Here is a 23,169-nt window from a genome sequence, read left to right on the forward strand (position 1 = left end):
TTTATAACAGTCAACATGCATTTGGTGTGGGGCACATAAATAGATTAAGCGGCATTTGCCTTGGTGAATTCTAAGTACTTAAAACATTTTTCACCCACACAAGAAGGAAAAAAAATAAAGTTACCTGCACAACAATTCATTAGGAGAATTTTCTGCCAATTTCACCAGGACTTGGAGGACATGTTCTCGCACAATATCCTTCTTGTATGTCACAACAGTAGATGACAAGAGCAAAATTAGTTTTTTAAATAAAGGATGCAGGTTCTGTTCATCATTGTCTGTCTCTCCATGTTTTAATGTACTAGACCCTTGCCCAGCCTCTGTAATGAGAGGCAAGGGGATCCCTCCCTCTGATGTATTCTTCAGTAGGGTCTCGACCACGTCTAGACTGTAAAAAACAAGGTGATAAAGGATTCTAAGTGATGCCAGAGCAGGTTCTGCAAGACTGGTGACTGTATCCTCAACACTAGAGCTCAAACTCCTGTCAGTGGAGGAGGAAGAAAGAGACTTATCAGAAAGAGTCACGCCCGATTTCTCCAGGGACTGCAGGGCCTGGCAGTAGGCAGCAATATGACACTCCACAAGAGGCAGTATGAGAACAGCGCCTGCTAATCGAGACATTTTGTTGAGATGGAGGTATACACTCTGGCTTTGTGTCTCTTTCTTCTGTATGATTTCTTCACCCAATGCAATTGAATTCAGTCCAGTGATGGCCAATTTCTGGGAATCTCTCAGGGCAAAGCAGCGACTGGGAGACAAGGTAGTGGATGAACCAGAAGTGCTTAATAAAAAACAAAAATATACTAGTTTGAAAATAGAAAATATTGACAGACAACAATACAATCATGCCTACCCTGTAAACTGTATCCTTATATTCGGAGACATTACTCATCTTGAAACTGTTCCCTGATAGAACGTATAACTGGCAGGGAAGGTAAGTCGTACCTGGATAACGCGATTTATGGTAAGAACTTACCGTTGTTAAATCTCTTTCTGCTAGGTACACTGGGCTCCACAAGGAATTACATTGGGATGTACAGTAGGATCTTGATCCGAGGCACCAACAGGCTCAAAATTTTGAGCTTCTTCCCAAGATGCACAGCGCCGCCTCCTATATCACCCCGCCTCTGTGCACAAGAGCTCAGTTTCGTTAACCAGCCCAATGCAGTAGCAGGTACCAGAGACGACAATTGCTCGTAGCCAATTACACCACACACTCACCACAGGAGAGGGTGTCAGCGGCTATGCCAATTCCAACCCAAAAAAGCTAAGTGCGTCAGGGTGGGCGCCTTGTGGAGCCCAGTGTACCTCGCAGAAAGAGATTTAACAACGGTAAGTTCTTACCATAAATCTCGTTTTCTGCTGCGGGGTACACTGGGCTCCACAAGGAATTACATCGGGGATGTCCCAAAGCAGTTCCTCACGGGAGGGGACGCACTGTAGCGGACACAAGAACCCAGCATCCAAAGGAAGAATCCTGGGAAGCGGCAGTATCGAAGGCATAGAACCTTATAAACGTGTTCCCTGAGGACCACGTAGCCGCCTTGCACAATTGTTCAAGGGTCGCACCACGGTAGGCCGCCCAAGAAGGTCCAACCGACCGAGTAGAATGGGCTTTGATGGTAGCAGGAACCGGACGACCAGCCTGTACATAAGCATGTGCAATCACCATTCTAATCCATCTGGCCAATGTCTGCTTAGAAGCAGGCCAGCCACGTTTGTGAAAACCAAACACAAAAAGAGAATCGGATTTCCTAATGGAGGAAGTTCTCTTCACATAGATACGGAGAGACCGTACCACATCCAAAGACCGCTCTTTGGAAGACAACTCAGGAGAATTAAAGGCTGGAACCACAATCTCCTGGTTAAGGTGTAAAGAAGACACCACCTTGGGTACATAACCTGGGCGTGTCCGAAGAACCGCCCGGTCATGGTAAAAAATCAAATAGGGGGACTTATAGGATAAGGCACCCAAGTCCAATACCCTTCTAGCTGAAGCAATAGCCAGCAAAAACAACACCTTAAGGGATAGCCACTTAAGGTCAGCAGAGGTAAGAGGCTCAAACTGAGACTCTTGTAAGGCCTCCAAGACCACCGACAGATCCCAAGGGGCCAAAGGTGGCACATAAGGAGGCTGAATCCTCAGCACACCCTGAGTGAATGTATGGACATCAGGTAGGGTAGCGATCTTTCTCTGAAACCAAACAGACAAGGCAGAGATGAACCTTGAGGGAGGCCAGACGCAGGCCTAAATCCAGGCCTTGTTGTAGAAAGGCCAAGTAAGCATTCCCGTCCCTATGGTATATCCAAGCAGAAGCCGGCTTACGGGCCTTCAACATAGTTTGAACGACCGCCTCAGGAAAACCCTTGGCCCTCAGGACGGAAGCTTCAAGAGCCATGCCGTCAAAGCCAGACGGGCCAAATCCTGGTAAACACAAGGGCCCTGAACGAGGTGGTCTGGTCATTGTGGAAGTAGAAGGGAACGATCCAACGAGAGGCCCTGGAGATCGGAGAACCAGTGCCGCCTGGGCCACGCTGGAGCGACCAGAAGTAGGTTTCCTCCTTCTTGCTTGAACTTCCGTATTACTCTGGGCAGGAGGGACACCGGGGGGAACACATACGGCAGCCGAAAGTTCCACGGAATTGATAGAGCATCCACGACCGCTGCTTGAGGATCCCTTGTCCTTGCTCCGAAGACCGGAACCTTGTAATTGTGTCGAGACGCCATCAGGTCCACATCTGGGAGACCCCACTTGTCCACGAGAAGGTGAAACACCTCCGGATGTAGGCTCCATTCTCCGGCGTGCACTTCCTGACGACTGAGATAGTCCACCTCCCAGTTCAGAACACCCGGAATGAAAACTGCTGATATGGCTGGCAGATGGCGTTCTGCCCACTGAAGAATCCTTGATACTTCCCCCATTGCCATGCGGCTTCGAGCGCCGCCCTGATGATTGATGTACGCCACGATGGTGGCGTTGTCCGATTGTACTTGAACAGGTCTGTTCTATATCAGATGCTGGGCCATTGTCAACGCATTGAACACTGCCCGCAGTTCCAGAATGTGTATCGGGAGTAGAGACTCCTCCTTGGTCCACCGACCCTGGAGAGAGTGTTGTTCCAACACCGTGCCCCAACCTCTCAGACTGGCATTCGTCATCAGCAGGACCCAGTTGGATATCCAGAAAGGACGGCCCCTGCTCATACGTCGGTCCTGAAGCCACCAGCTCAGTGACAGACGGACCTCCGGAGATAGTGAGATCATGTGAGATCTGTTCCGGTGAGGCAGGCCGTCCCACTTGGACAGAATCAACTTCTGCAGAGGGCGAGAATGGAATTGAGCATACTCCACCATGTCGAAAGCCGACACCATGAGACCTAGCACTTGCATCGCCGAATGAATCGACACTTGCGGACGGGAGAGGAAGCATCGGATCTTGTCCTGAAGCTTCAGGACTTTCTCCTGAGACAGGAACAACCGCTGGTTGTGGGTGTCCAATAACGCTCCCAGGTGTAACATGCTCCGAGCCGGAACCAGGGAGGATTTCTTCCAGTTGATCAGCCATCCGTGGGCTTTCATGCACTAAATTGTCAAATCGAGATGACGTAGGAGAAGTTCTGGGGAACTCGTCAGGATCAACAAATCGTCTAGGTAAGGTAGTATCCTGACCCCTTGACGGCATAGCATGGCCGTCATGACCACCATAACCTTGGTGAAGACTCGCAGAACTGTTGTCAAACCAAAAGGTAATTCCCAAAATTGGTAATGAAGGTTGCCCACTGCAAACCGCAGGTACTGCTGATGAGATACCGCAATAGGAATATGTAGGTAGGCATCCTGTATGTCCAGGGAGACCATATAGTCCCCAGTCTCCATGGCCAGAACAATAGAGCACAGCGTTTCCATACGGAACTTGGAAATTCGCACATGCTTGTTCAAGGACTTCAGATAGAGAATGGGCCGCGAGGACCCGTTCGGTTTCGGGACTAGAAACAGCGGTGAATATAACCCCTCGCCCCTCTGAGTCAGAGGAACATGTACCACCACTCCTGTGGACAGAAGGGAACATACCACTGAGTGCAACGTGTTTGCTTTTGCCGAATCCAGAGGCACATCTGTCAGGCAAAATCGATGAGGGGGGCGATTCTTGAAGGGTATGGCGTAACCTCGAGCAACGACTTCCCTCACCCAGGTATCCGAAGTGGTCTTCAACCATTCCTGGGTAAAACCTAGAACTCGGCCCCCCACCCTGGGATCCCTCAGGGGGAGGCCCGCCCCGTCATGCGGCAGGCTTATCAGTTTTTGAAGCTGGCTGACAGGAGGCCCAAGCACGCTTCGGTCTGGAAGCACGGGCTTGCTTTGGGTACGCCTGACCTTTTGCTTTACCTGGAGTACGAATGGGCCGAGGGAAAGTACTTTTAGCCTTCTGTGCGGAAGGAGCCGTACTAGGTAGGCAGGCTGTTTTAGCAGTAGCCAGGTCAACCACAATCTTATTGAGGTCTTCTGCAAAGAGAACGTCTCCCTTGAAAGGAAGAACCTCCAGGGTTTTTCTGGAATCCAAATCAGGAGTGAGGGAGAGAGATATGCAGCTCCAGGGCGGGAACATTACAGAAATGCCGTGCTGGGGCTGGGGAGAGGGGCCTCAGGTCCGGCCTACTCCCCCTGCTGGCATCCACACCGGGCGTGTAATAAGAAGCGGGGGGGTAACGGTACAAAAGTGCCCCCCTGACCTGTGCCCTATAAAAACACCCTGGTGGCTAGTGGAACAGCAGCCCAGTAATCTGTGTCCACACCAGCGGCTGCGCGGGATCGCTGTGTACAGCGTGGGCACAGAAGCCCCTTACCTCCCCCTTGACAGCGGCCCCGCGATCCGTGAGACGGCGGTGTATGTGTGACTGATACAGGAAGAAAAGCCAGCGCCTCCGCTGTGGTGACCCGGCAACCTCGGCGCGGGAGTATACAGCGTCCGCTGGGGGTGATGGAGCTGCTGCAGGGACGTCTTCTGACACAGCCTGCTGCAGCCCTGGTAAAGTCCTCTTCTTTTCTGTTGAAGCTAAAGCTAAGAATCAGGCTGCCTTAGGCAGCCCCCTGTTAAGTGACCTGTTACTGCAGGCACCAACTACAAACTGAGCTTCTGTGCACGGAGGCGGGGTGATATAGGAGGCAGCGCTGTGCATCTTGGGAAGAAGGTCAAAGCTTTGAGCCTGTTGGTGCCTCGGATCAAGATCCTACTCTACACCCCGATGTAATTCCTTGTGGAGCCCAGTGTACCCCGCAGCAGAAATTACAGATCACTACATACAAACAACCTGCTTTGTTTCAAATTTAAGCTTGTGTCATACAAGGAATAATGGGGCAGATGTATTAACCTGGAGAAGGCATAAGGAAGTGATAAACCAGTGATATGTGCAAGGTGATAAAGGCACCAGCCAATCAGTTTCTACCTGTTAATTTACATATTGGAGCTGATTGGCTGGTGCCTTTATCACCTTGTACATATCACTGGTTTATCACTTCCTTATGTCTTCTCCAGGTTAATACATCTGCCCCAATGTTCTCCCTTAATATAAAACCGTGAAATAAGAAGCAAATATTAGAAGTCAACTTGGAGTTCAGTAACCTTATAAAAAGCTTGTACATATTTTAGTTAGTTCTTTTTATATTGGAATCTGTTTTGAAAATACATAAATGTCCTATTTAGGAGAAGCAAATTAAATAATTTTACTGTAAAAGTATTTTAACATATAATCAAAATTTTGTAGTGTTATACTATATTTTCAATACGTGTTGGCTTTTCTTTCTTTTTTTTGAGAATTTGGCCATAGTGTACCTAGATGGTGTCTTTACCTTTCATTGCACCTGGTTACAAGTCGATTACTGAAGCCTGACTTTCTCTGTGCAGATTTGTTGTTGTACCAGTGTGGCCTGGGTCACCCAGCGTGTCATACTGAGCCATTCAGGTGAGCATGATACTTTTTAGCTGAAAATTGGTTGCACTGTGTAAATTCTGCTCTCCACAGAGGAAAGTTAACAATGGAAAGACTCTGATCCACTTGTATGACTTAGCAGGGGCGAAGAAACGCCCAGTGTGGCCCCTATGCAGTGACCCCCATCTCCTGTTAGCCAGCAGTATTTGGGAAGATGATGCATAGACAGAAGAGAGCAAGGGCTGTGGCACAGTGCTAAAGTTTTTGCTTTTTTGCACCATGTTTACAAAGATATAACTGGGAACATGGCACAGCCAGTACTTCATAGAGTGGGAGGCCCCGCTTGCCAACACTGCCAAACCAGGGAGGTAGGTTGCTCTGGGTGCAACTTGTGTATACACCTATGTAACATTCATACTTATTACTGTTTCCATAAATACTACCAGGGCTTGTCACTGGTCTGGCTGAGGGGAGATCGTGCTGCCCACAAGCTGTGAAGCATACTAAGCAGGCTACAATGCAGAACCCTTTACTGGGTGAACAGCTGTGAAGAAACATTTTAACATTTATTATTATCCTTTATAAATTCTTAAATATAACAAAACCCCCATGTAGGCTGTTCATCTAGCATAGGCTATCACAAAAGCGGATACATGGCAACTTATTAAAAACATTATAATTCTATTGTTAAATCTTATGAAAGCATACATGCAGTATAAAATAAAGAGGTTTCCTGATGCCAGATGACTGTATTCTATTGGACTGAATATGCCATCTTTCACACAATAACCAGTGCATGTCCAATTGGTACCCCAATGCTTTTATTATTTTACTGTGACTCCAAGGGGTCAATTCTATTAGGTGCAAGGGGGACGAGCTGCCGCGTCAACAGTGTGAAAACACTGCCAACAGCACTACAACTTACCCCTCCTCACAGCCCGATCTTGCATATTTTTGTATGCAGCCCTATAGGGCTGCAAACAAAAAACTCATCAAGTCCGTAGGTACCGTAAATGTGGTATATAGCCCCACTTACTTGTGTTGTGAGCCGAGTAATGGGAATGGCCTCCAAGTACTAGTGTGCAGTTGGCAATACAGAAAATAGGCTTTGGCGACCATAGCCAAGGACAAGAAGGGGTACAGACTTTTAATAATACAAATCTGACTTCTAAAATAGTTGGTGCAAATGTAGCCTTGTCAAGGGCGTATAATAAATCATAGGCTGCTCGGGATATAACCAAACCTTTCCTATTGCACTATAGGCCTGGAAAAAAAATCTTGACTTTTCTTACATAGGCAAGAAACCAGTATGCTGGGTTTTCCAGCAGATAATTGGTCAACCTAAATATTTCCCACAATTGAAGGCTAACAGTGAAATCTGCTCACTTGCTTGAGTGGGCTCTGTGTACAGGTGAACCTGGGAGAACATCCAAGTTGCAGCTGAGAAGGTGGCACAGACCGGGAAGACCTAGCGGGTCCGACTGCTGCATCAAAGTATTTAACAGAACTGAACCTGGAAAAGGTAATAGAAAAAAGAATAAAAGAGAAAGAGATTAATCTTTACATCAGCACAATCCCGTCTATCTAGCAGTATCCGGTCTTTAGGCCGACAGCACTTAGGTCAACACTCATTAGGTTGACCACTATTGGTCAACATGCATTGGGCCAACATGGTCACTAGGTTGACACATGAAAAGGTCGACATGAGTTTTTCAAAACATTTTATTATTTTTTGAACTTTTTCATACTTTACGATCAACGTGGACTATGATTGGGCATAGTAACATGTTCCGAGCGCAGCGAGGCACCTTGCGCGAAGCATGGCAAGCGAAGCGAGACATGCGAGGAGATACGGTGCACTAATAGGGGTTACCGGTCACTTTACAAAGAAAACAACACCAAACAAAGATATAAAAAACCCATGTCGACCTAATGACCGTGTCGACCTAATTTCAGGTGTCGACCTAATTACCGTTAACCCCATGATCCACACCCCTATCTAGCAGATGACATTAGTATAAACTGAGCAGTCCTGGAAAAAAACATACTTGATACAAAACAACAGTGATTTTTAGAACTTTGTTCCTAGTTCCTAAGTTCCTTTATTACAAAGATAAATAAAAGTACTTGTACATGTGCTAATTACATAACTGTACTGGATAACTGTATTTTTAAGCAAATAGAAGAGTAAGACCAGTATGGAAGGACATATCAGTCTACATACACTGAACTAATGTTAGAGGAACTAGTCAAACTTGGGTACAATAAACTAACATAACAAAACGAAGTGGATTAGGGAAGAACCACAACACCTAAAAGTCGCACAGACCGCATACCTCAAGAATACAGGAGCACTTTTGGTAGCGCAGCGCAATCATCCCTTACTATACAAAAAGCATTGTTTATATTTATTTTCTTTACTGAGTTGTCTGTTACGTACCGTGACTGTTCATCCTTTGCGTATACCATGAACTGGAAAATATTTTTGCCTGCTTAGCTGTGGTATCTGCTGCTTCATGCTCTGCAAAGGCAGAATAAGGGCAAATGGATTAGTCAGGGTTCCAAAAAAAAAAAAAAGGTAAATTACTCAGAATAGAACAAACTTCAACTGTATCGGTGATTAAAGTTAAAATTAAAGATTTCAGTTATACCAACTGAAATAAAAAATAATTATGTAAACAAGTACATATTCAATACATTAATGTATAACATGCATGCAATTTGTATTAGTTTTCATGAAAGACAACAGAAAACAGCAATATAAATAGAAACTGGTTGGGTATGATATGCTGGCGCTCAGGAGACGGATCGCAGCATCCCAATGTTGAGAATCCCGAAGTATACTTACCTTCCCACAATGACCTCCTAACCCTCCCTTTCCGCAGCCTAAACCTACTCTCCCACTTATCCACAAGCCTAACTCTAACCCTCCCCGGAGGTGCCTAAACCTAACCCCCCTTCCTCCCAGCAGCCTAAACCTAACCATACTTCCCCCCCCATAGCCTAAGCCTAAATCTCCTCCTGGGGGTGCCTAAACCAACACCGCCCCAGCGTAACCCTAACCCACCCTTTCCCAGGGACTAACCTAAGACTGCAAAAGAGAACAATTACATGCCAAGTTTAAGGAGGAGGAAATAAAACAGCAATAAACAAATCTACACTCAAAGTCATACTGTGCCTTCTCTGGCAAGTTTGTTCCAACATACACAAGAACCAGATACACTATCCTAATTTTAAAGAGACATACACTTCGTGTCACCCAAACACTATGGGTGGAATTCGGATAGGAAAAAACAGACTCCCAACTGACTTTTCAAACATATGAATACCCCCCTATATGTCTATTGGCATAACGACAACCACCACCTGTTTCAAATGTGGTGAGGGTGAGGCCTCCTTTTCCAAATATGTGGGACTGTCCTCCTATTAAACTTTTCTGGAAACAAGTGCATATTTACACCAGTACACAATTATTAAAACTATGCACATCTGACTCGAGTGGGCGATTTTGGGGGTATTAGACCCGGCTTATCGGGTCTCAAAAGGAGAAAGGTGTCTGCTGGTAGTTTTAGCTGCTGCTAGAAAAAGCATTTTGCAATGCTAGATACAGGAATGTCCTCCTACAATGAGAATTTTCCTCTCAAAGCTTTACTTTGCGTTTTGAATGGATTTTTGGACCTTTGGGAAAGTTTTATATATCATCTACCATCCAGGATTCAACCACAAATATACACCTGCTTTAGAACCATAGCATGGTTTGAGACACTGTTGTTACTGGATGACCCTCCTGTCCCATTACCTACCTAGTTGGCCTACACTTTTAACCATTACCCATCTCTTTTCCCTCTATATTCCCCTCATACCTCTTTTCCCCAAACTCCAAGGCCTGCACCCGGGACAGCAACCTTCACTGAAATTATGAATGCCTCAGCAGAGAATGCTTGCTTTGATACAGTATCATGACACATTGCGTTTGTTGCCTTTCCATTATAGCTAAAGTCCAGATCTATACAAGCATGACTTAATTTGTTTATTGTAATGAATGCTTTACATACACATTTGTTTTGTATATTTTCTTCTGTACACTTTGATGCTTAAAAGTATTTTTTTTAAAAAGACATACACTATTCTCCGCTCCAAAAATTACAAATATCATGAATTGTCTTGTCTTAAAGGATACTATAATCTCTATAATCCGATTTAGCCTTAGATCCCCTTCTTTACAAAGTACTTCATTCATGTAATAGTTTACAAGGCATTCAAATCGGTAACTCAACTGCACGTTATACACGGTCGAGTCACATTATTGTGACCACCAGCTAATAGCTGGAGTAACCACCGTGTGCAACACAGATAGCACCTACACGTGCTGGACGGGTGGTATTCATGTGACCGCCGACAGTCACATGACCTCCTCCACCAGCCCGGCGGCTCACTAACCCGATGGTCGGCATGCCGACCAACAGGGACTATTTCCACTCGTGGGTGTCCACGACACCCATAGAGTGGGAATAGAACCCGTGGCGACCGCAGGTCGCCACCGAGCACGCAGCGTGGCGAGCCTGCAAGGGGCTTGCTGCACTCGCCCCTCCCCGCCGAGATCCCGGCGTCGGTATGCTGCCGGGATCCCGGCGTCGGTAAGCTGACCGCCAGTCAGCAGTACTACACCCGTGCTGGACTGTCGTTTTAGACAAATGTCTGGTAGCCCCCAGGTTGATTATGACGGTGAGCTACTCCACTGTAGTGTGTTGGCCCTCATACACATTCGTAGCCAACGTTCGCCTTTTACATCAAAGGTACGTGGTGCTCCGCAGTGTTCACGACGGTTATACGCAATGGTGCCATTTGTCCAGTGACGATACACCTTCACCACAGCAGCACACGAACAGTTCACAAACTGTGCTGTTCCAGAAATACTGTCACCCTTGCCCAAAAGCTGATAATCATCCCTTTTTGCAACTCCGATAAATCGAACCTTTTACCCATGACAGCAATGAGTTGTGTGTGTGCAGACAGCTTATCGCACTCCTTATATACCCACCAAGCCAGAGCATGACAGACAACTTACTTCATGGGCTTCGTACTTCTGACGTAAATGTAGGAGGTGGTCACAATAATGTGACTCAACTGTGTATATGATAAGCCACCCGTCGCGGCAAGGAATCTCTAAATTAAAATCCAACTCACCTGATGGCACACCAACCATCACCTAGGGGACCTCGTGGAACACTATAACATTTAATTTAGCACTTTTTAACACTCTGAATATATTTTTACTAACACTACACTTTTATATTATTATTATTATTTTTACCCAACACCTTTCACCCCTGTAAAGGCAGTGCCACACTGAACGGCATGAAAGATAGCATTCATTATTTTCACTTGAACTTGCCGGACTCCCAAATGAACAATAATGAACGAGAGAGTGGTCACGCTGGGAGATTTCATGAACAACTGAACGATATGCACCGTGTCGTCAATGATATAGTCAGAACTGAGCTGCAGGGACAGACGACAGACTACCTAGTTTACGACACACGGGTGTGAGCATCATTCATCGTTTGCATTGGCCACACTGGCAATATATTAAACTATGTCATTCAGAAGGGTAAAAAAGAGCGATATAGTTTAAAATATCATCCAGTGTGACACTACCTATAACACTTTTTAAAACATAGCTTTTTGCTTCTTTCTTAACACTCACTAACATCTTAGTTTCTCTTACGTCCTAGAGGATGCTGGGGACTCCAAAAGGACCATGGGGTATAGACAGATCCGCAGGAGCTTGGGCACACTATAAAGACTTAAACTGGGTGTGAACTGGCTCCTCCCTCTATGCCCCTCCTCCAGACCTCAGTTAGATTTTGTGCCCAGGAGTGATGGGTCACACACTAGGGGAGCTCTACTGAGTTTCTCTGAAAGACTTTATGTCAGGTTTTTTATTTTCAGGCAGACCTGCTGGCTACAGGCTCCCTGCAGCGGGGGAGTGAGGGGGGAGACGCAGGACCTACTTCTTCTTAGTTCAAGGGCTCTGCTTCTCGGCTACTGGACACCATTAGCTCCAGAGGATTCGATCACTTGGTGCGCCTAGCTGCTTGTTCCCGGAGCCGCGCCGTCAACCCCCTCACAGAAGCCAGAAGACAGAAGCCGGGTGAGTATTAGAAGAACAGAAGACTTCAGGACGGCAGAAGACTTCAGTAACGGAGGTACAGCGCAGCGGTCGCGCTGCGCTCCATGCTCCCACACACCAATGCACTCACAGGGTGCAGGGCGCTGGGGGGGGAGCGCCCTGGGCAGCAAGTTACTTATTTTTTCAAAACAAGGCTGGCATTAAAAGGCTTTCTCGGTGCCTGAGCACCGTGTCCCATAACCCCGCCAGCATAGCGCATCAGACGCGCCAGTGACTCCCACGCCGACGGCTCATGAGGGTGCAGGGCGCAGGGGGGGGGGGCGCCCTGGGCAGCATGTTATACACTGGTTTCAGGTGTATACTATATATACTTTAGGGTAGTCAGTGTTCCGTCCCCCGCCAGCATGAACCTCTCACGCACCGCAGGCTCACAAAGGCTGTCGACAGATACTAGGGTTTCTGTCGACCATATGGTTTCCTGTCTGATCTACAACTGAGGCATGTCAGCACACAGTCATACACATACAGTACACAATACTGTCACTAAGGACCCTACGGTTCGAGACAATCCACTTATATGTATGTTATATATGTATGTATAGGGGATACGTGTGTATTTGTGTATTACATTATGATTTCTAATGTCGACTGAAGTAAAGTATTCTTTTTCATGTGCTGGTCGCTCTGTTGACAAAGCTCTAGGTCGGTCGTGACGGGTTGGTATCACATCCTCTCAGGGAGTCCGAAGGTTTATTCTTTTCCTGCCACGGATAGAATACTGTGAAAGTTAACTCCTGGTCGACACGGGGCCCTGTCTCAAAGGATCGTATACAGGAAAGCTAAGTGATATTTTATTCTATACTGTGGGCTTACTTGCGTTTCATGCACATGAGAGAGTGTTTGGTTTCGGTAAGTCTTCAGATAGATTTACCCTAAAGAGAGATGGGAGCTTCCTTATGTTGGTTCTTCTCTATAACATTGCGGCAGGCTGTCGTTTGAATGCAGGATGTGTGACCGGGGGATTGCTGAGGCTGACTCCGAGAGTTACTGGAGTTTTTCCCTGGAACGGTGTACCGCTGTTTGGGGGGATGCCTCAGTTCAGTCAATCTCGGTGGATATTCCTGGTAAGTCTAACTTCGGGAGTTAGCTCACAACGGTTGGTGACGCATTCTTTTGTGGGATGCAGTCATTTTAAACGGTTAGATACAGTTCTTTTTTTTTTCCCTCCTTTTCTGTGCAGCCTGTGGAAGGTGAACAGGTAAGAGGTCTGCAGCCTTGTTAGGTTCGCAGAAGAGGAGGTTGTTTCTGTTTTTATCACATACACCACATGTCGCAGAGTCTATAGAGCGGGACCCCGCTCCGGTGAAGACTCAGTTACTACTTTCAATTAGTCCAGGACTGGACTAGGACCGGTGAGTTCCTTATAAAATCCAGAGGGGGACATTCTGGTGTTACAGATGTTTCCCCTCACTGATTTTCAAATGGATATTGCTGTTTCCCCTCTGGAGGGGGAAGTAGTACGCGACGCCATACCAGAGGTGCGTCAGGTCAGGGCCTTGTCCTCCTGTCCCGGTAAAAAAAAAATTTTTTTTTACGTACGGTGTTCTACGCATTCAGATTACCTGGCGGAATAGCCAGGATTGTCTTTGACATTTCACTGGAGTGATGGTTGTATGATGGTTTTCTTGCAATAGTAAGAGCCATTGTTATTCTGTAATGAGATGTTTGCCTGCTTGAGGCGAGGTCAAGAAACAAGTGGTGCAAATCGTTGTTTCTCTCTGACTGTTCTTCAACACAGGGAAAGGCTGTTGTTCCCTTTGTCACAGATGTCGAAGGTGGTATTAAGGTAGATACTGAACGGTTGAGGTTCTGTGGTTTCCTGCGGAAAGAGGGCTGAGGATCCTAGGTCGGCTCAGGTTTGCAGTGCCGCTCCATCAATATGTTCCGTTGATGAAGAAGTTGGGTGTAGCCCAAGAGGCCTTTTCGGTGAGCAGGTCAAATGCCAGAGTGGTTTTCACGGGACCTGTTGGGAATGTGGTCTGGGTCTCACCGGCACATGCACCAGAATATAATTCTAATGGCCAGGATATCGCTCCTGTGGTGTCTGCTCAGTTCTCACCTCCTAGAGGGACGAAGGTTCGGGATCCAGGATTAGATCCTGGTGTCCATGTATGCAGTTCGCTGAGACTGGGGAGCAGTCCTTGCATGGGAAGTATTTCAAGAGGAAACTGTCAAGCTGCAAAGTTTGTCTACAATAAGCTTTCTTGAAGTAAGAGCTGTTTCCACAAACATTTTTTTCGTGATCTGCCCATGTTATTTCTGTCGGACGACTTGACAGCAGTGGCGTAAGTAAGCCGCTAGGGCGGAACAAGGATCAGAGCGGCAATGGCAGAAGCTGAAATACTTTTCCGCTGGGTGAAAAGACTGGTAAAGTCTTAGGCCCTCATTCCGAGTTGTTCGCTCGCAAGCTGCTTTTAGCAGCTTTGCACACGCTAAGCCGCCGCCTACTGGGAGTGAATCTTAGCATAGTAAAATTGCGAACGAAAGATTAGCAGAATTGCGAATAGACACTTCTTAGCAGTTTCTGAGTAGCTCGAGACTTACTCGGCAACTGCGATCAGTTCAGTCAGTTTCGTTCCTGGTTTGACGTCACAAACACACCCAGCGTTCGGCCAGACACTCCTCCGTTTCTCCAGCCACTCCCGCGTTTTTCCCAGAAACGGTAGCGTTTTTTCGCACACACCCATAAAATGGCCAGTTTCCGCCCAGAAACACCCACTTCCTGTCAATCACATTACGATCACCAGAACGAAGAAAAAGCCTTGTAATGCCGTGAGTAAAATACCTAACTGCATAGCAAATTTACTTGGCGCAGTCACACTGCGGACATTGCGCATGCGCATTAGCGATGTTATAGTCAAATATTTACCTTGAACCTTAGCTATATACTTATTAAAGACAATGTACGCAATAGGCGCACAAGATGCCGTAATGGTACGCACTTAGCGTAGCGGACGCTAGGCCGTGGTCGAGACGCACGAGCGGCACGTTCGCTCACAGCTTACGCTTAGTATCGAGCACGCTATAGGCGGCTCGAGTACCGTAATGCTACGCTGTTGGCGTAGCAGACGCTGTACCGCGACAGCGGGATACGAGCGGCGCTGACGCTCACTGAATTACACACAGAAAACCTTGTTATCAACACACTATAAGGGTATGCTTGTGCTGTAAACCTTATTACTGTAATATTACCACAATGTAACACTGATTAACCCTTATCATATGAAAGCTGTTGGAGCGATTATGACGCTCAGAAACCCTATATAATAACTAGTAAAACACACACTCCTTGCTAAGGTTCCAACACCTTTACTAAATGATTTTAGTAAGTAAAAGGGAAAAGAAACAGTTACAGCTTATACACTACAGTCCTAACATTAATAACTAACAGAAAAACTAAACAGAAATATACACAATAGCGAACGATTGCAAATACAAATAAACAGAAAGGGAATAAATGGCAAACACTTATAGGTTAGCTAAAAGAGAATAATTGCATACATACAGAGTAACGAAATGGCCACAGAGAACTTACACACGTGGGAATGAATCGCAAGCGCAGTCCTGGACCAGGGCTCCAGCCTTCAGTGTGAAAACCTTGCAGAGTCTTGTGTGACCAAGCCTATTGCAAGCTATATTTATTTACTAACTCAAGACATACTACAATAGACACTGTGTGCTCTCTTTCCATTGGTTAGGGGGTGGGACATGTACTGCACCGGGGATCATTGGTTAGTTCAAGAAGTGGGCGATGGCTAGGACTTGTTAGTATTCTAAATTCCTCTCTGTCTGGTTGTATTGTGGAAAGCTATTGTTTTGGATCTTCCAAACAAACTCTGTCTCTGGGCTTTGTTTACCCCACCTTCAGTTGAGACAATTGACAACTCAGCACTCATTATTCTAGAGAGAGACATGGTCCTATTCATAAACAAAGGTGTAAGCCCTCTTCATAGAATCTCAAAGCTTAGTGTAAATAAGGCCATTGTATTCAGTCTGTGGGAAAGAAATGACTGAATTCCATTTACTTACCCTGCACTTATTTCTAATTTAATTCTGAATACAATCCATCTTATTCTCTACCTCTGCGCATAACCATGCGCAGGAACATGCGAATCCCTCCCAACTATCATAGGCACAACTACCCTCCAACCTTTGTCTGAGCCCTCCCAGCATGCAAAGAGAATCTCTCTGTCCAAGAAGTTTTAAACTTACCATACTTGCTGACATTGTTAAGGGGAATATTAACTATAATATACGCTATTTGGGTTAAATATGTCACGATCGAGTCGCACGCTACAAGCTCACAAACTCCGCCGTATTTACACATTCCATGCGCACGAGACGCTGGAGCGTCCCTTACAAAACCTGTGGGGATGTGTACGCACGGGGGACCAGGCGACGAGCAGCATGCGCACACATTAGGGGTTAATACAAGGCATATGAATCATGATATTTTTCGACTTTGACAGCGACTAATCGCTCCGTTGCGACAAAAAAATAACGAGCGAACAACTCGGAATGACCCCCTTAGTTCCGGACGTAAACGACGGAGAAATAGATTTCCTCTGCAGACGCGGTCTCCATCCGGGAGAAATACGGTCGCCTTCGAGAAGTTTTACAGAAGTGATGAGTCTTCAAGGAGTGCCTCAATTGAGCATGTTGGCGTCTTGCCTCAGCGAGAGACCTCAGGGATATGGTTCCAGGTCAAGGGACACTCAATCTATAGCAGTGAACGCCCTCGTGACACCTTGGGTGTTTTTAGTCGGTCTATGTGTCCCCTCCGTTTTCACTCTGCTGAAGGTGATAACCGTAAGAAGAACTGAGGTTCCGGCGATCTTCATTGTTCAGGTCTAGCCAAGGAGGGCTTAGTATCCAGTGCTTCAAGATTTATTCATAGAAGATCCCTGGCCTTTTCCTCTACGGGAGGAACTGTTACAGCAAGATCATATCCTAGTCCGATCGGGTATTCCCAGTGAGGTCATTTCCGCACTTCTTCAGGCTATAAAAGAAGTTACGGCGAAGCCTTAACACCGTATTTGGCGTAAATATGTGTCTTGGTGTATATCTAAGAAGCTTCCTACGGCAGAATTTCAGCTGAGTCGTTCTTCTCCATTCTTTGCAAGCAGATGTCGATGCAGGCCTACAGTTTGGCTCTGTTTCAGGGCAGTTTTGGCCTTGTAAATTTAAAAAAAAAAAAAAGCATTGGCCACCTTTCCGGAGGTTCAGACTTTCGTGAAAGGAGTACTACACATCCAACCTCCATTGGTGCCCCATTGGCACAGTGGGCTCTTGACGTGGTGTCTCACTGGTTGGAACCTTTATTAAAGCTTGTGTTAAAATTTCTCTCTTGGAGAGTGGTCATGCTTTTGTTCTTTTTGGGCGACCACAAGGCGGTTGTCGGAAGTAGCGGCTTTGTCTCACAGGAGCCCCTGTTTGAGCTTCCAAGTGGATCGAATTGAGAACTCGGATAGTAGTTCTGCCGAAAAGGGTTGTTGGGGGTTTATCAAACTCCTGCCTAGTTTAATGCCCGTGGTAACTTCAGTATTGGCTGATTCAATGTCTCTCGATGTAGTCAGGCCTTTGAAGATTTATGTAGCCAATTGGGCTCAGTTTGGGGAAACAGAGGCTCTGTTTGTCCAGTATGCTCGCAGCGTGCTTGGGGCGCCTGCGTCTCTGCAGTCTGTTACACGCTGGATCTGTGATAGGATTTGGTGTGCTAGTTCTACGGCTGGATTGCCGTTACCGGAGTTGGGGGAGACCCACTCTACTAGGATGATGGGCTCTTCTTGGGGGGATGCCCGAGGTGTTTCGGCGGGTTAACTTTGCCGAGCAGCTACTTGGTCGGGTTTCGAGCACCTTTGCTAAGCTCTACAAGTTTGATACCCTGGATGATGGGGACCTCATGTTTGCGCAATCAGTGCTGCAGAGTCGTCCGCACTCTCCCGCCCGTTCTGGAACTTTGGTATAGACCCCATGGTCCTTTTGGAGTCCCCAGCATCCTCTAGGACGTAAGAGAAAATAGGATTTTAGTACCTACCGGTAAATCCTTTTCTCCTAGTCCGTAGAGGATGCTGGGCGCCCGTCCCAGTGCGTACTGTGTCTGCAGTTATTGATTTTGGTTGCACTTTGTGGTGTTTCTTCTCCGTCAGGCTATCGCTGACGTTGTTCATGCCTTGGTATGTGGTTTCTTATTAGTGGTTGGGTTGACACACAGGTTGTGTTACCTATTCTCTCAGCATATGGCTGTGGGTTTTTCATACCGTGGGCTGGTATTCTGTTGAAGGCCATGTCTTGCGGTATGTTCGTGGTGTGAGCTGGTATGACACTCACTGTGTTAAATTATAAATTCTTTCCTCGAAATGTCCATCTCTCTAACTGAGGTCTGGAGGAGGGGCATAGAGGGAGGAGCCAGTTCACACCCAGTTTAAGTCTTTATAGTGTGCCCAAGCTCCTGCGGGTCAGTCTATACCCCATGGTCCTTTTGGAGTCCCCAGCATCCTCTACGGACTAGGAGAAAAGGATTTACCGGTAGGTACTAAAATCCTATGTTTTCACTGGTTTTGCTGCCCTGGGGGTGACTAGCTCTCACAGTCTTGTGTGGGTCCTGCGCCCCAGATTAGTGTTAGGGACCCACCAGAGATGAGGTCACCTAGGCGCTGGATGATGGGTTAATATTTTTGGGCCAAAAAGTATAAAGTATTCAAAGAACCTGAAATTTGCTCTATGCTAGATTGCAGAGTTTACTATAATTATTCTGACTAGCAGTAACCCCACCCCCTCCCCCCTCCTTCCACAGTCTAACCCTGACCCTCCCCACTTAGAGCCTAAACCTACTTCCCTCCTGGTGGTGCCTAACCCTAACAACATCCGGACAGCCGTTATCCTAATCGTGTAATACCGTCTGTATTTAGTATGGTATTTCTGTGATGACTGACCGTCGACTTTGAGTATCACAGTAGTGATGGTGGATCACCCCCAGACAAGAGAAGATATGAAAAACATATTTAAGAACATTTACATATAAGTGGAGTATTGATTTTTGTTTGGTTATCATTCTTTTTACTTTTTGCTCCTTTGTAAATTACTTGTATGCACCAATAAACTGTATTTCTATATTTTAATGTAAAACAGAGTCTCAGAGTACATTTACTGAATGGCAGAATAAAAATGGTAGAGGGTTACATCAAGTCATACATTTGATAAATAGAATTTCATAGGGCAAATAACTAATTTTATGTTGCCATTATTTATTCTACACAAAATGGCCAAACACGAAGGAACCATGTGTAAAAAGTAAGAAACCACAATTCAGTATATTATGTAGCAATATCATAAAGTAACAGTTTTTTTTGTATGAGAATCAATTTTTTTAATTATATTTCAGAAATGTGTTATTTCTCATTACATATACTGCTCTGGCTCATTGCTTGGGGGTGCAGCTCTCTAAGGGAACAATCACAGCATTTTAATTGAAGAGGTGAGATGATGAAGGTGTTATTTAGAAAGCCTGAGATATTTACAGTTAAAGATAAATTATTAGAACGTACGAATTGGATTTAGCACTTTTATCCACAAAATACAGTGGGGTATATGCAATTGCGGTCGAATTCCCGAAATTGTCAAAAAACTGGACTTATTCGCCAAAAAAAAAAAAAAATCGACAATGCAATTAAATACTTTCCATCAAAAAAACGGACTTTCCAAATTCGACTTTTTGAAATTCGACATTTGTCAAATTTGACATATCTGCAATGGTACAAATGCGGCAATTCGCCAAAAGTATATTCAATTGAAGTTTGGAAATTCGACAACAGTGCTTTTAGACAGTAAATTCGTCATTTTCAATCCGCCACACTTTGGTGGCGGAATCTAATAAAAATTTTTAGAAACATGTTTTTTTTGGTGTTTTTTTTATTGGTAATAGCATATCTATTTATATTAGAAAGGATTAGGTACTTGGTTTGTCTATTTTGGAGGCACAAGTATTATTTATATATTTGTAAAAATATATTTTTTTATTTTTTTATATGGAATGGTAAAAATCAGAAAAAAAATTGCGTGGGGTCCCCCCTCCTAAGCATAACCAGCCTCGGGCTCTTCGAGCCGGTCCTGGTTCTAAAAATCCGGGGGGGGGGGGGGGGGGGGGGGGGAAATGACAGGGGATCCCCCGTATTTTTAAAACCAGCACCGGGCTCTGCGCCTAGTGCTGGTGCAAAAAATACGGGGGACAAAAAGAGTAGGGGTCCCCCGTATTTTTTACACCAGCATCGGGCTCCACTAGCTGGACAGATAATGCCACAGCCGGGGGTCACTTTTATACAGCGCCCTGCGGCCATGGCATTAAATCCCCAACTAGTCACCCCTGGCCGGGGTACCCTGGGGGAGTGGGGACCCCTTCAATCAAGGGGTCCCCCCCAGCCACCCAAGGGCCAGGGGTGAAGCCCGAGGCTGTCCCCCCCATCCAAGGGCTGCGGGTGGGGGTCTGATAGCCTTGAGAAAATTGAAAGAATATTGTTTTTTCCAGTAGTACTACAAGTCCCAGCAAGCCTCCCCCGCAAGCTGGTACTTGGAGAACCACAAGTACCAGCATGCGGGAGAAAAATGGGCCCGCTGGTACCTGTAGTTCTACTGGAAAAAAAATACCCAAATAAAAACAGGACACGCACACCTTGAAAGTACAACTTTATTTCACACATGTCGACACATACATACTTACCTATGTTCACACGCCGACCTCTGTCCACTTGTCCAAGTAGAATCCACGTGTACCTGTGAATAAAATTATACTCACCTGATCCAGTGTCCAGATTATAATCCACGTACTTGGCAAAAAAAAAAAAAACGAACACCCGGACCAAACGGACTGAAAGGGGTGCCATGTTTACACAATGGGACCCCTTTCCACGAATGCAGAGACCCCCCGTGACTGCTGTCACAGAAGGTCCCTTCAGCCAATCAGGAAGCGCTACTTCGTGGCACTCTCCTGATTGGCTGTATGCGCGTCTGCTGTCAGACAGCGCATCGCACAGCTCCCTCCATTAGTTTCAATGGTGGGAACTTTGCGTTCAGCGGTGGGGTTACCCGCGGTCAGCCGCTGACCGCGGGTGACCCCACCGCTGTCCGCAAAGTTCCCATCATTGAGTATAATGGAGAGGCTTTATGATGCGCTGTCTGACAGCTCAGACGCGCATAGCCAATCAGCAGAGTGCCTGGACGTTGCGCTCGCTGATTGGCTGAAGAGACCTTTCTGTGACAGCAGTCACGGGGGGTCTCTGCATTCGTGGAAAGGGGTCCCATGTGTAAACATTGGACCCCTTTCAGTCCGTTTGGTCCGGGTGTTCGTTGTTGTTTTTTTGCCAAGTACGTGGATTATAATCTGGACACTGGATCAGGTGAGTATAATTTTATTCACAGGTACACGTGGATTCTACTTGGACAAGTGGACAGAGGTCGGCGTGTGAACATAGGTAAGTATGTGTGTGTCGACATGTGTGAAATAAAGTTGTACTTTCAAGGTGTGCGTGTCCTGTTTTTATTTGGGTATTTTTTCCCCAGTAGAACTACAGGTACCAGCGGGCCCGTTTTTCTCCCGCATGCTGGTACTTGTGGTTCTCCAAGTACCAGCTTGCTGGGACTTGTAGTACTACTGGAAAAAACAATATTCTTTAATTTTTCTCAAGGCTATCAGCACCCATCCGCAGCCCTTGGATGGGGGGGACAGCCTCGGGCTTCACCCCTGGCCCTTGGGTGGCTGGGGGGGGACCCCTTGATTGAAGGGGTCCCCACTCCCCCAGGGTACCCCGGCCAGGGGTGACTAGTTGGATATTTAATGCCACGGCTGCAGGGCGCTGTATAAAAGTGACCCCAGGCTGTGGCATTATCTGTCCAGCTAGTGGAGCCCGATGCTGGTGTAAAAGATACGGGGGACCCCTACTCTTTTTGTCCCCCGTAATTTTTGCACCAGCACCAGGCGCAGAGCCCGGTGCTGGTTTTAAAAATACGGGGGATCCCCTGTCAGTTTTTCCCCAAAATTTTTAGAACCAGGACCGGCTCGAAGAGCCCGAGGCTGGTTATGCTTTGGAGGGGGGACCCCACGCAATTTTTTTTCGGGTTTTTTACCGTTTTTTCCCGGTTTTTAAAAATCGGATCAAAATCCGTCAAATCGGCCGTTTTTCGACAGCGGGACTGTCAAATCCGTTTTTTATTGAATATGTTGAATTTCGGCACCCACTTGCCGGAATTCGACGGTCGAATTGTGTCGAATTAAAAAACGGGCGAAAAATTGCCGCGATTCGCCGCTAATTGCATATACCCCAGTGCATCCAGACAGTGGGGGTCATTCCGAGTTGATCGCTCACTGCCGTTGTTCGCAGCGTAGCGATCAGAGAGAAAAACGGCTAATCTGTGCATGCGTATGATCCGCAATGCGCACGCGCGTCGTACAGGTACAAAGTCCATTGTGGTTTTGCACTGGTTCTAGCGACAATTACATTGGCACAGACGGCCGCAAGGTGATTGACAGAAAGTGGGTGTTTCTGGGTGTCAACTGACCGTTTTCAGGGAGTGCTTAGAAAAACGCAGGCGTGTCTGGGAAAACGCAGGCGTGGCTGGGCAGGTGTGTGACGTCAAAAGCCATCCCTCCATCGTTACAATCATCGCACAGGATAAGTAAGTAAAGGGCTGGTCTTGTTTTGCACAAAATGTGTTTGCAGGCGCTCTGCTGCACAGGCGTTCGCACTTCTGCAAAGCAAAAACACACTCCCCAGTGGGCGGCGACAATGCGTTTGCTTGGCTGCTAAAAACTGCTAGCGAGCGATCAACACGGAATGACCCCCAGTATTCACAGTGCTTCACTTTTTCCACATTTTGTTATCTTACAGCCTTATTCCAAAATGGAACATATTCATTTTTTCCCTCAAAATTCTACACACAATATCCCATAATGACAACGTGATTAAAGTTTTTTCTAGAGATAGTATTTATTTATTTTTTAAAATAAGAATTTACTTACCGATAATTCTATTTCTCATAGTCCGTAGTGGATGCTG

At 46.3% G+C, this 23,169-nt stretch overlaps 1 protein-coding gene across 4 annotated transcripts in view; it reads right to left on the reverse strand.

Moving 5' to 3' along the window:
* ATRIP (ATR interacting protein) overlaps positions 1–23,169 on the reverse strand; it is a 234,081-nt gene that overhangs the window by 93,069 nt on the left and 117,843 nt on the right. For all 4 annotated transcript variants that reach the window (XM_063940701.1, XM_063940698.1, XM_063940699.1 and 1 more), the window contains exons 7-9: positions 8,369–8,449; positions 7,315–7,441; positions 125–781 (exon numbers count right to left, since the gene is read on the reverse strand). In XM_063940701.1, the coding sequence (XP_063796771.1) occupies positions 125–781; positions 7,315–7,441; positions 8,369–8,449 (865 nt within the window). The remainder of the gene's footprint in view (positions 1–124; positions 782–7,314; positions 7,442–8,368; positions 8,450–23,169) is intronic.

The sequence above is a fragment of the Pseudophryne corroboree genome, chromosome 9, assembly GCF_028390025.1.
Source record: "Pseudophryne corroboree isolate aPseCor3 chromosome 9, aPseCor3.hap2, whole genome shotgun sequence".
NCBI lineage: Eukaryota > Metazoa > Chordata > Amphibia > Anura > Myobatrachidae > Pseudophryne > Pseudophryne corroboree.